The sequence below is a fragment of the Dromaius novaehollandiae genome, chromosome 15 (assembly GCF_036370855.1).
Source record: "Dromaius novaehollandiae isolate bDroNov1 chromosome 15, bDroNov1.hap1, whole genome shotgun sequence".
Classification (NCBI taxonomy): Eukaryota; Metazoa; Chordata; class Aves; order Casuariiformes; family Dromaiidae; genus Dromaius; species Dromaius novaehollandiae.
Window position 1 is genome coordinate 11,818,223 of NC_088112.1, and position 13,746 is coordinate 11,831,968.

Sequence of the window (13,746 nt, forward strand, 5' to 3'; positions counted from 1 at the left end):
ACTTTGCAGAAAAGAGACAGAAGGAGAGTACAAAATCTAGCAACACAGCAAAGGAAATTAGCACAATAGGCCATTGTTTAAAGAGAAGGATGAGTGCTGTTAAACTCGGGGCCACCTGAGGTTGAGGAAGTTCCTGAGTAATGAGTCTCCTGGGGCTCTCCAGCAAGTACTTCTGACAAAATTTTGTGCTTGTCACCTTGAGAATTTTTCTCAGCAAAGCTAACAAATGTCACCAAAGTGAGAAAAATGTGTGGAGAGACTTCTTCACAGTGAAATATTTCTCAAAGGCAAGATGAGAGTCGCTTTTTCCTTGTGGCAAAAGCTAGCAAAACTGAAGTACAAGAATGACTTTGCCTTTCACCGGAACTGCCGAGCAGCCCAAAGTGACTACGTGTTTCCCAGCAAGCCTCTGTCTAAACGTTCATCCCTTAAACACACCCTGGTTTGCATCCTGGAAAGACACACTGTGCCTATACTTAAGAGGATTACAGTATACTTCTTTGGATCTATTTGTTCTGCCTTTCAACCAAACTCTTATTTTTTCTGAGAGTTTCACCTAATCTCTCTGTTTTGGCCCTTTCCTTACTATTCTCTTTTAACAGTGCTCTGGAAGAGTTGGGTGTATTATCCTGCAACTTTAGGGATGTGTCAAATCTCAGCAGCTGATTCTGACTGCTCAGGGATGGTGGTTCCCTTGACTGGAGGGACAGAGCTCAGGTCTACAGTTCTGCTTTGTAGGAGTGTTTTTATACTCTGGGTAGTGTATGGGATTGGCTGAAGTCTATGGGAAGTGGTTACCCCTGTCAGTGCCTGCTGGCTTGGCATATAGTGTTTCTACCACCACAGTGTGTTAGCTGAGCTGGTGAGTTATGCTGGTTGCGTGTCAGCGGGTTGCGTTATGTGGCCAGTGAAGACCACAGGAAGGCACATCCCTATTGTGCCAGTAAATTACCTGCTGCTTATCTGTTTGACACCATCTGCATGCTAGGCTGGAGGGTCTCTGGAAGGGGAGGCAGGCAGAGAAGCAACTCAGAGGTGAACTCCACCTGGAGACTGATGCTTCTGGCCCCTCGCCCAGGTGAAGTTCATGAATGTGATTCATCCTCTTCTCACTCAGCGGGGAACTGGATTAGAGAGATGAGGTGTGCTGCCCTGGATCCCATAAAGTGGCAGGGTCTCTCATGCAACAAAAGGTAAGTTCCTGGCTGCTAGTCCTCTGCTTAGGCCTTTAGGTACCTCTTGCCTGTCAAAAAGCTAAGTGAGTGTCTTGAAAACAGCACGTCGCTGCTCCATGTAGTCATGCTTATACTTAGCACTGCAGCAATCCTAGCTCCAATGACTGGAGAACGACAAGTGGCGTGATGCATTTCTGACTAAGCAGGAAAACTCATTTTAGAAAGAGGTTTTACCCATTGAAGGGAAATTGAAGAAAAAAGTGCAAATGTATTCTGCAAAAGAAGAGATGAAGCAGTAGGAGAGGGACCATATACTGCTGTCCAAGGTCATTAGCTTAGACAGAAAGAAACAGTGAATAAACTGTGACTTATAATTAAAGCCTCACAGATATACATCCTCCAGGTGGATCTGGGAGATTCTGCGTATTTGCAGACAATACATTTGATCACTGCGATTTTTATAGAGCAAGTGATCCTGAATTCCTTTGTAAGATGGCTTCTGCTGGGGCTCTACAGGCAGCACTGCCTCCTTCCCATGTGTCAGCCTGGCGTGGTGGGCAAGTGGCACGTCCTGCCTCGAAGCAGGAGGAAGGGCACATCTCCAGCTGGAGAGCACATATCCAAAAGTTAAGGAGCTCTCTCCAGTTTTCTCCTTCTCCTTTTTTTGGAACACAAATTAGAAATGAGAAGCAGGAGAGAGACAGCATGGGACTCCCCATACCTGTGCACCCTCAGCTTTCTTACCCTATCTCACTGGTTAATGTTACCCATGGGTAACTAAAATATTCAACCATCACCTCTGCAGAAAAGTAACGAGGAGAGCCGAGGAAGGAATAGCTGATTTGTACTACTGGGAGCAGTAAATTAGAATGTCAAGAGAAAACATGCCCACTTACATGTTTCTAAGAGCTCTCCTGACACTGTTTTAAAGCCCAGCTTTGCAGCCAAGATTCCAGACTCGTGTCAGGAGGTAGGGTTCAGTGATGAGTGAATGCAAACTAACAAGGGCAAGAAAATTAATAATACAACACAAAGAGAGAAACATGCATTATAATCACTCTGATTTCATGAAAAACAGTGGGTAGCTCATTGAAAACTTTCCATGGCACAGCAGAGCGTAAGAGGATAAGAGCTTCACAGAAAGTGTGCAGTGGATCCACCCAGAGAAGCTCCCAAATCCACATCCGCAAACCAGGTTTGTTCCCATGGCTATGGCTCTTCACAGATTTTCAAGCAAATCAGCGTTCATGTCAGGGTCAGAGAAAAAATGGCGAGACCGATCATTCCAGATGGTCTGTGACATGCAGAAGAACCAAGCTCATTGGCCTTGACTGAGTTTAATGTTGAAAGTTTGTTTAAAATAAGAGCAAAACTGGAGCAAAATGTTTGCAACTAATCCACTACTAAGTCTACGCTCCAGCAGACCCATGGAATTATCTGGAGTCATTATCAAATTAGCAGAATAGTGTCAGGGATCAGAGGATCTGTGTGGGTAGCAGGCCAAAAGTGGATTTGACCCACAATCTGTAGAACAAGCATGTAAGAGCTTTTCTTTCAACAGTTTTGCATAAATTCATTCAGTGACAAATATGTCAGTTGGCTAAGTGAGCCTTTATTAGAATTGAATTTTACAGCAAATCTGGGAAATCCTCCCAAAGCAACTATGGCTTTAGAATCCCAGATTTGCGTTTCTAATTAAAACACTGTCAGTTTAGGTGTAATTCTCCGTAAGAAATGAATTCGGGGTGGGGAGGGGGGGAGTGGGAGAGAACTCAGATGCTCCTCAAACAGTTTTCCAAAGAGGTTTACCCTGTATATTTCCTGGTGATCTTGTTAATCTTTTTGTAAAAATGTATTTTGCTAGAGAAATGATGCTGCTTCTAATAAGATGGCAAAACAGAGGCAAACTCCTGTTGGTTTCACTTACCTTCCATAAGGGGTAAGATCAAAGAGCAAGTTGTCTGATCAAGGATTGCATTTTGTTTAAGAAATAAGAGATTAGCTGCATGCTTTTCTTTTTCCTGTGAAGAATCCATCAATGCTAAGGCTAGAACATTAAAAAAAAAAAAAATCACTTCATGGGAACAAAGGGATCTTAGCATTCTTTTCTGTTTTCAACTGGCACAATGCAGTTGCTTTTCCAATGAAAAATAAAAAAAAATCATTGTCTAAGTGAGACAATGAAAATGATTAATTTAAGCTCGGTTATTTGTAATTTTTTTCCATTAGACAGATATAAAATAACACATTTCAGAATTATCTTTTAAATGATATGTGCTGTAGGTAAGAGTTTAATGTATTACAAAAGCTGAAAGAAAATGATTTTTAAAAAGAAAGCAGAAACAAAATTGTTTATTGTGTCAAAATTATATCTTTTAGCCTTTTGGAAGTGAAGCATTAAGTAACAGAAAAATGCAAAGCTTCAGTGGTCCTAAATCAAACATTTTCACAGTGCTATTTTTAGAGGACATTTGAGACCTTTATCTTTTCAGTCCAATTGAGAATATTAATGTTTAATTTACAATTTCAGATTTTTCCAGAGTGCTGAAATTCTGGTTCCCAACCAGCTCTACTTTTAAGTAGACTGTGCACCATGAATAGTAAGGACAGAGTATTTACTACTTACCCTTGCAAGGGTAAGATGGGAAAGGAGTGCCCCATTCTTGCCACCATTCCCTAAAGGCAGGCAGGACCCCACAACAGGGAGAAGACATGGGGCGATTTTAGCCAGCCAGGCAGAACTGGAAGAAGAAACCAAGAGATCTTTATTTGGATAGTGTAGGAAAGAAGAATGTGGGTGCAGGGATAATAATATAGGTTAAAAAATACACCATCTAGTCTCTGTTGCTATTTCATCATTTTCCACGTCTCAAAATTAGCCATTCATTAAAGCCTCTTATCACACCGTTATCCTTTCTCATTACTTGCTTATTTTATTCTGTTTTTTTTTTAATCCTGCCATTCGCAAGTATTAATATGATAATGAATGTGAATAAATCTAAAGGTCAAATAGACAAATCCAAATGTCAAAATCTTGGCTTATCTTTAAAGTACTAACCGATATGCTCCATCATACCTTAGCTCTGCAGAGGACTGAGTCACTAACTCTTGTTTCCACACGGTAGAGAGCTGATTGCCTTCATGTTATGCTTGGACGGGTATGGGGATATATAAATTTTCAGTGCAAGAGGATTTAAACCCCATACTGCCCGTTAGTGAAGAGAAATGAACTTTGCTAGAACTCAAGCTTACAGACTGTTTGTTACTCAAATGGAAGGTCATTCTCTGTTATCTAGCTATCGGGGTGAGTTTTTCAAAACCTCAAAGTGACTTACAAGTGCAAGGTATATCTGCTCCTCCATGACTGCTCTAACTACAACATAAACATAACTCTTAAGTCCTGCTGGCTTTCAATCAAACTTTTAGTTCCCAAGTATTGAAGTCACTTCTAGAAATGGTACATTATCTCCTAAATTACAAAGGCACTTTTGCAAATGTTTCCCATGATGATAGCATTGCTCCCTCTCGCACTAATGAAGTAGCAGAACAAGATTGTAATGGATATTGTCTTTCCAGCCACTTACTTCCAGTAAAGAAGAACAGGTATTGGCTCAAAAGCTGAATAGCCAGCCTGGGCATCCAACTTCTCTTGTTTAACCTAGGTCCACTGCTATTGAGCCATAAGGGTGTTGCATGGGATTGCATCTGCTTGTGGGATCGTGACCATGTGTATATTTTTTATCATATTGCACTAGTCACCAGGAGCCTTTGTCATCGGCCAGCACTCCCTTGCATTAGACACAGCACGGCCTCAAAGTGAAAGGAGAGCCTGTATGCTAAGGGTTTTCACTGCTATGTGTTTGCAGCAGTCCAGATTCAGAGTTCCTAGCTCTAGGTCTAGCAGTGAGGGCAAACGCTGCCCACTATCAGACACATAAAGTCCTAGCCATGCTGGCAGCCAAAGCAAGCTTTTTATTTCCTCCCTTTTCCTTCATCATCCATGAGGGAGAGCACTTACCTGCTTGTGGCATCTCATGTAATGAGGAAGAAGGACCAGTCTCAGGAGCAGAAACAGCCCAGAGGGGATGGGTGCATGTTACAGACCCACATCCGCCCCAGTTTGCTCTAATGGGAAAGAAGCTAAGGCCTCCTCTCCCTCCTTCCCCAGCTCTCCTTGTTGCTTCCAAGTCTGAATACTCATAGTTACTTTTTCATCCTGTTAGTGCCAGGTGCGGAGCTTGGAAGCATAAGCCATCTGCAGCTGACAGCAGGCAGCCCCTGTGAGATAAGCCAGTAATGAATACAGCTGGGGTGTCTAAGGTCTAAAGGCAGGAATCCGACTGACTGCAGCTGATGGGATTGAAACAAGTCGCAGAAATATCCCAGCTTCATCAGGAAGGAAAAGCTATATAATTTGCAGCTGGAGATGAATGTGATTATTTGCCATGCAAATGGGTGTGCCAGCTCAAAGTGGCCTTCATCAGCAGAGATTGTTGTATTTGACATTATCCAGTTACTTTTGTTTAATGCCTCTGTGCTTTTTCGAAGTGCTTCCTTCCCTAAGCACACATCATCCAGACTAATTAGAGACAGGTATTTTTTCCTCTTCCCTGTCAATCTCAAGACGTGTGAGCTGAATCCATAGCTGCCTCCCTCCCATGATCCCTCTCCAAATATGAAATGAAAGGTAAATACATTTGTGCTGACAGCCCTGCGGGCTGAGAACTCTCCGCAGGTGGGAAGCACGGAGGTGACATTCAACTTGCCTAACTTTAGCTCCTTAAAACATAGCTGTCTAGTCCAACCTAGTCATCCAGGCTCCTTCACCAGTCAATAGAGATCAAGTCTCCAGAGGGAGTTCCTCCCAACCTGAGATGGACAGGGCGAATCGTCCCTGAGGTGCCAGTTAATCTCAAATTGTTTGAGGAGTGTCTCAGCAGTAAAACTAAATCAAACACCTCGAACTTGGAGAGTCAAGGATAGGGGAGAAGAGCGCTCCTCGCCGGCCTGCCTCTCCTGCAGTGCTCAGCACTCCCACAGCCATCCTCTGGTCCCCCTCTCTGGATGGCAATTCTGGGGAGGCTCAGCAAAATATTAATTCGGAACAAGGGACCATCTGTGCACTCAATCATGCTGCTGTAATTGCCAGCAATGGAGGAGGTCTGCATAAGGCACTGTGGAGCACGGTGACCAGCATATAGCCTACGGTCAGGAGCCCTGCTGGTTAGCTGCAGACCTAAGAAAAGCTTCTCGCTGTCATGCTTTTATTGCTTTTTAAGGTGTGGGTGGTTAAAAAAACAATTTGTGGACTCTCTATAGTATCACCTTGGGGATAGGTCCTGTAGACTTTCCTGAAAAAACAGAAGTGGGCCATTTGAAGTCATTCACTACTGAGATTGGTTTTATGGTGAGACGGCCTTTGCTGTCTAGTTTCAGAAAAGCCCATGGAAGAAGTAACCAGGGGGAAGGCAGAGGCTCTCATCCAAAACAAAACCCCTTTGCAGAGGAAACCCCAACCTATTTTTAACCACAGGAAAAGTCATTTCAGACACACAATTGTAAAATAAATTGCTTGTCCTCTTTGTACTTAAAATCTACTACAGCTGTGTTTCCTGCAGTTCGCTTCCTCTGCTCTGGTGAAAGGTGCTGTGACCGTCCTCTGGGGAGCAGGGAACGACAGCGTGTGTGGTGCGATGGTGTTTATTTTCTTGTACTAAAATGTGTGCTTTCTGCTCTGCCCTGTGTGTTGCAAATGCATATGGGAGCTCTGTTGCTGAGCAAAGCCAGTGCCTGCTTTCTACTGGAAAGGGAGCTCAGAGTGTTTGGAGTACAGAGATTTCAGGTTGAGTTGATCTAAATGAGGAGCTTGAGTGTTGTCGGAAGGAACAGGCATTTAAAACCAGACTGGACCGAGCAGAAGTATATAACCTAGATAAATCAGGCAGCAGGTAGGCTATGTGAGTTTAGTCTTTATCCAGCTCTAATTTCTGCAATTAGCAGTGTGTGTTTTCTCCCTCACTGGAGCAATGGAGCATGCAGGTCTGTTTGTCAAGTTGTGTTAACCCCCAGTAAACCATAGCAGCGAGACCCAAGATTTCATGCAGATCCCAGCACAGAGTGGCACATGCTGACGTGGGCTGGTTCGGGGTCCTTTGTTGGAATGAGATATCTCCATCACCATCTGATAAACCATATTTCTGGGGAGCAAGCCAGGTCAGCAGAAAGACAATGCTAGGGTGTAATCTCCCTTGGAGCAATGAACAGTGTTTCTCATGAACAGGTCCTCCCTAGTCAGACTGTCTGACTTTATAAAATAGCATTATAAGTTACTTTCTGTCTGGACAGTGCTCTGCATCTAGAGAAAAGGAGTACAAATACCTCAGGCAGAATGCATGAATTCTGACATCATTCTAAAAATTATCTTTAGCTCTTAAAAATGATTTGAAATTATTTAAATATAAATTAATGCCTGCCTGACTTACTTGTCTCTGAATCTCTCCAGTGGCTACAGATAATTGTCTATTTGATTGCAGTGAGTGCAGGATACCAAGATTGTGAGGCGTTATTATGAACATCTTGTCTAACCTTCTGCTGAACACAAAGAATGTCAGTATGCAAATTATTCATTAAGGCTATAGCTTCTCTCTGAGCTTCAATATGCCTTTTAGGAAAGTCATGAGTTTTGATTTTAAAACTTCAGGTGATGGAGGAACTAAACAGGTGATCCCCTGTGGTCCATATAACTGATTTGGCTCCATGCTGGTGCTCCTTCTCGCTGTGGATAGAAGCCATGGCAAAGACCTTGCTAGATCTAATGTTCAGATGGGCATGATCCTGCCCTAGAATCTAAACCTTCTTGGTACTTGTCACCACATTTTATTATTGTTATTATTATGTACTCTGAAAGAAATTGAAAATCAAAGCAAATTCATTCACTTTCCTGAGGATACTTTTCTTGCCACTGGTGAGATTTTTTTTTCCCCCTCTATTTGCACTGACACCTTGAAAAATAGGTCAAGGAATGAAAGGGACCTTTGGCTTCCCAGGAGGTGCCTACTGAACATGACTTTGGGTAAATGCCTGGGTAAATGATGGGCTTGTGGGAGTGAGCTTTACCTTTTCCTCCTTCACACTCAGCCTAACTCTCCGCTCTGTGTCCAGGTCTCTCTCTGGCCGCATAGTTGGTGGCGTCTGGTGGTTCTTCACCTTGATCATCATATCCTCCTACACAGCTAACCTGGCTGCCTTCCTGACAGTGGAAAGGATGGTTTCTCCCATTGAAAGTGCAGAGGACTTGGCCAAGCAGACAGAAATCGCCTATGGGACCCTGGAAGCTGGCTCCACTAAGGAATTTTTTAGGGTAAAAGGGAAACATTAATGCAAACATGTTGATTAGCCTGTTGTTTTCCTACCTAGAGTAGTTTCAGGGCTGGCTCCTGACACAGGCAGTGGGCTCAGTGGCTGCACAATGGCAGGGACAGTGAAACCACCACTGCACACTTTGCCTGTTCCGGAGGCCTGCTGTGACTATAGATTTATCATATGCATGGAGGGCCAGGTTGTGGCAGATACTGCTTGTGTGTGAGCAGAAGCAAGGGAGGATGGAAAGGTACTCTCAGAGCCTGCCCCTTCTCTTTCCTTAAGCAGCAGGCACAGCCCTCCGGGCCTGTCCTCTTTCACCCTCACCCCATGACTGTCTTTCTCTTTCTCTTCACCTTCACGTGCTGGCATGTGCCAGGCTTGTCGTTAGAGCAGCAAAAATGCAACTATCCCTGTGCCGCTCAGAAGCCTGGCTGTGTCTTCAATACATGGGATATTCTGCAATTGTAAATAGAAAGGTGGTACATCTGTGTGCTTCCCCAGATTAATCTGAGCATCTCCAAACTTCATTTGCCCTGTGATCAGCAAAATCATCTCCCATACACAAATATCCTAGCCTTACTGCGACAGGAGGTGACACGGTTGATCTGGGTCCTGGTGCAGGAAACAGCATGAGGTTAATTAACATCCCATTACCCCGTTTGACTTCCTTGGCCTGTCCACCACATGGGTATGCACTCAGTCTGCCTGGAAATTTGGCTGGTACCCAAACCGCTATTAATGCTTCTGTTGGGTTTCTGCTGTCCCATGCAGCGATCCAAAATAGCAGTGTTTGAGAAGATGTGGACATACATGAAGTCAGCTGAACCCTCCGTTTTTGTGAGGACTACAGAAGAGGGGATGATTCGGGTGAGGAAGTCGAAAGGGAAGTATGCCTACCTCTTGGAGTCCACGATGAATGAGTACATAGAGCAGCGCAAGCCTTGTGACACCATGAAGGTGGGAGGTAACTTGGACTCCAAAGGCTATGGCATTGCAACGCCAAAGGGGTCTGCACTGAGGTAAGTAGCTTGGCTTTGCTTTCCTTTGCCAAACCACCCAGCAAATCAGTGTGTATCCACGCAGTTCAATCTCCATTGCCATGTTAATCACAAAAGTTTGGGGCAAGGAGGGTGGGGGAGGTGGAGGGAAAGGGATATGAATACTCAGCGTGATGTGCAGGGAATTAAAATACCCAGCTCCCATTCAGCAGCAATGGGAATGTCTAACCCTTTGAGCCCTGCATTGGAAATTGGATCCTGGCTGATCTACTTGCTATGAATGTGTCTGCTGTCTTAGGTGATGGAAGGGAGGCTGTTGTGGTGTAACCATTGGTTTCACAGAGCATTATCTGGAAGGGACACTCACCCTGTGCCATGTGAATGCACAGCTTTGCACAGTATGGTATTATGCTGGCTTGGAGCCATGCTTACAGAGGGAGCTCACATGGGGAAAGCATTTTGGTGTTCCCTACAAGGAAATGCTGTTTGGGAGGGGTGGGAAGCCAGTTCTGAAAAAGCCCTGCAAAAGACACACATTTTCATTCACCGAGTCAATTCAGAGAGTTAGGTCCTGACAAGTGCTAAATTTATGACAAGTCCGAAGGGGCATAAACCGTGCGTTTCTGAGCCCAGACCTGCAGCTGTCACATGCCTTTCCCAGCTGTCATGCAAAATAACTTCAGAGACCTTCCTTTAAAAGTGAGAACTCTTAAAAACTGCAAACCCAGATCTGAGTTAATAGCAGAGTTTGGACACTGAACACAGTTATGCTCTTCCTGGACATGAGCTAGTGCCCCTGCAGAATGTGTCTTGAACACTCATCTGCTCAGAGCAGCATTACCGCAATCCACAAACTTGCAGGGTGATGCGAGTTACGCAGGAGGTACCATTCCCTTTGATAGTGGCCATGCAAATTCCTCGTGTTACAGACATGAGGAATACAAGTTGTAAGGGTTTACCAGGACTAGTAAGCACTCAGGAGGCACAGTTTGAAGTAGTCTGATTGTCCGATTGTCTAAGGGTCTCCATAACTGATTTAATTATTTATTAAACATACTTTGATCAAAATACTTTGACCAAAATAGTAGATGTGACCTTCTACTTGCTTGCTGACATAACCCAGTGCAGAGACGTTTAATCCATGGTCTCTGGATTACTAGCAACCAGCAGAGCATTTGCTCGTGAATTTGGCTAGTCACACCACTCCTGAGCCAAAACCAGACCAGAGAATCCAAGCAGCATCACCTGGTAGTGGATCTGGCCCAGGGATTTCAGTTTAAGTCAGCACATTTATTAAGTCAGCACAAATTGCAGTCAGCACTTCCAATATTAGCAGTTCCTGGAGATAACTTTAGAGAAGCTCATGAATGCAGTGCACGTGGTCCAGAAGGTAATTTTTCCATCCTGTGCAGTTCAGGCTCTGAAATGCCTTGGGGCCCTCCAAATGAAGGTGGATATATTCTCACAGCTTTAACATGTTTTCCATCACACTCTCTCCAGCATTTGTTTTCTATCTTGCAAATATGGAAATTAGGATGCAGGGCTCATTTATTTATTTTTTTTTTAGCATCAATCTTGTATCCTAACTTTGATATTGCAAAAACAAACAAACCGAAACATCCTACCTGTCTTGTAATTTTTGGCATGCGAAGGAGCCATTTATCATGCTTCTAAGAAAAATAAACAAACAAAAAAGGAAAACTGCATCAATCATTTTAATTCTGCTGCTCCAAACATCCCTCTGCTAGGCATGATTCCAAAAATTCCTAACATTTCTTTCCTCTTTTTCATCTCAACTGCATGTAGAGCAAATTTCTTATGGGCCTAATGGCAAAGAAGGAATGCCTTATTTTCCATTTCTTTGGAACAGTTGCTGTCAGTTTTTGTCCCATTATGTTTGTTTTGTTCCCACTGTTTTAATTGTTTTAATCTTAGTAGCTCCCTACAGTCATGATGTAGTGTCTGTTTTCCCTTTGGGGTCCTGCACGTGAGAGACTGCCCTGAGCAAGGTGACATTCATGAGGCATCTGCACAGCACAGCCAGCCGGTTTCTTGTTCAGCCTTCAGCCTAATTCACTTTCATTCACAGAGAAAAAGTTCTGACCTGGGTTTGGAGGTACATGTAAGCCAGACCTATTTTAGGAGATTAGGTGTGTTTTAGAAGTTGGGCTTCATTTTGATTTTTTCATGGAATCTGTTACTTCTATAAATAGACAGGTTTTTCTCCATTAGTATAGCGGTTCAGGAAAGGATCCTAGAGGGATGTTAACCCAGAGTTCATCATTGGGGTTTTTTTTCATTCTACATGGGAATGAAATGTCAGGATATTGCCACTGATGAACAGAAAAAAGGTTAAAAATCCAGAAATAATCCTATATCTTGTAGCAGATACAAACATCCCTCACAGGCCATTAGTTAGTTCTGCTGGGCTGCTTAAAAAAGCTTGTTTCCTCCTAGGTGAATCTAGCTTTGAATACCTTTTGGCTTCCAAATGTTAACATTTAGTTGTATTCAGGCATGACTGGCTGAGGAGGGACATGATGAAAGGGCGGAAATGCTACCTTTTAACACCAGCTGGTTCAAAGTGTAATCCTGTCTCACATGGTACAGTCATGCAGCTGCAAAACCCTTCCATTTAACTGGTAGGAGCTCTTCTCCATTGCTGGACACACTTATGATCAAAAAGAAGGCAAAAAGCCAAGTTATCCAAAACAGGAAAGAAAATCTAAGAAATCCCATGTGAGTCTGGACTTAAGGTTGTATGAGGGAATAGGGAGGTCTTTAAGATGGAGATCTAGGAGGAGAAGTTCTCCAGGGCAGCCAGCCTGACAGCAAAGTTCCCTAGAAATCCCATGAACGGGAGTCAGTTTTTCTAAGTCCTGTGAATGAACACAAAATGTTCCCTGTTAAAAACCCACCTCCTTGCAGGGCCTGAAACCTCTAATTCTTTCATCAAAATGTTCTCACAATAAAGTACTGCATGATTTGGCTACTCCTATGAGCAGAAGAGAGAGCAAATTATACGAAAGGAAGCCTCCCAGGAAAAACAGCAGAAAATGCTTAGTACATGGCCTAAAAATCATGTGACTGATACTGTGTTCAGAGAAACGGCAATGCATTTTGTTCATTAGCACCACATACCCACATAAAACTACACTCTGTTTTGGCTCATTAGTTAACTAATCTTTTGCAGATGGTACAGACATCATATTGCTAATTAACCTGTACTCTGTCTTAGAAGAGAGAAATAAACATGATTTACTTAGTGTCCAATTCTTTCTGCAGCTACGCTCTCCAAGAGTGAGGCTGCAAGTTCCTTAGCCTTTTACAAAGGTCTGTTTTATTGATATTCAGGGTCTGCTGGTGGAGCATTCAGCCCCGCCATGTTGTCCATGCTTTTTTAAGCCTTCTCATGTTTGTGTCTTACTCTGCTTAGCTCTTTCCCTGCTTTTCCTGCAATGTCTATGCCAGCGTTGCACCTGATACCCAGCATCCTGAAGCAAACTGTGTTCCTGTGCAGTGTCTGTTGAACTCACTGCAGCACTTTCTGCACCAAACTGCATCTTCAGATGTTTACCACTGAAATCAGTGAGACGTGTGAGCACATCTGAAGGCAGAATACAGCACAGTTTGGGCTTTGCAGACTATCTTAAATCTAGAACATTTGTCTCCTTTCTAAATAGTAGTGTCTGTTCAGCATCCAGACTCTTGCAATGTTTTCCATCACTGGGGAAATACATGTATAAAACATTGCAGCCATCAAAAAGCCCAAGATGTTCTTGGGTGTGTACATTTCAATGGCGCAGCAACCATCCCATTGCCTTTTGGTAACACGCCAATGGTATCACTGAGCATACAGGGTCATTCATAGCTGGCCTTAATCATGCAAGTGAAGGGATTCGTTTCCTAAAGCAAAAGGGCCTTAAATCCTAGATACGTTAGAAGCTCTGGAACATGCTGAGGAGAGGGAACCAAGGATTCAAGATCAGATCAAATGAGATTGGGGTCTTAGTTGAGGGAGCGTGGCCTTTCCCCGGGGCATCAGGAAAAGCAGTAGTGACCACCACCAGCTGGGGATCCGCCCCTGTGTTTCGTATGTCCTAAAATGTCTGAAGTGTATCCCAATCATATGTTAATTTGAATATGTTAAGGTTCTTCTTGAATTGATTAAATGTTCTTTCTGTGTGTGTGTTACTTACTGAGAAATTATT

General features: G+C 43.5%; 1 protein-coding gene across 3 annotated transcripts in view; it reads left to right on the plus strand.

Moving 5' to 3' along the window:
• The window catches only part of GRIA1 (glutamate ionotropic receptor AMPA type subunit 1), a 131,313-nt gene that overhangs the window by 103,148 nt on the left and 14,419 nt on the right, over positions 1–13,746 (plus strand). For all 3 annotated transcript variants that reach the window (XM_026118600.2, XM_026118597.2, XM_026118598.2), the window contains exons 12-13: positions 8,337–8,535; positions 9,309–9,556. In XM_026118600.2, the coding sequence (XP_025974385.1) occupies positions 8,337–8,535; positions 9,309–9,556 (447 nt within the window). The remainder of the gene's footprint in view (positions 1–8,336; positions 8,536–9,308; positions 9,557–13,746) is intronic.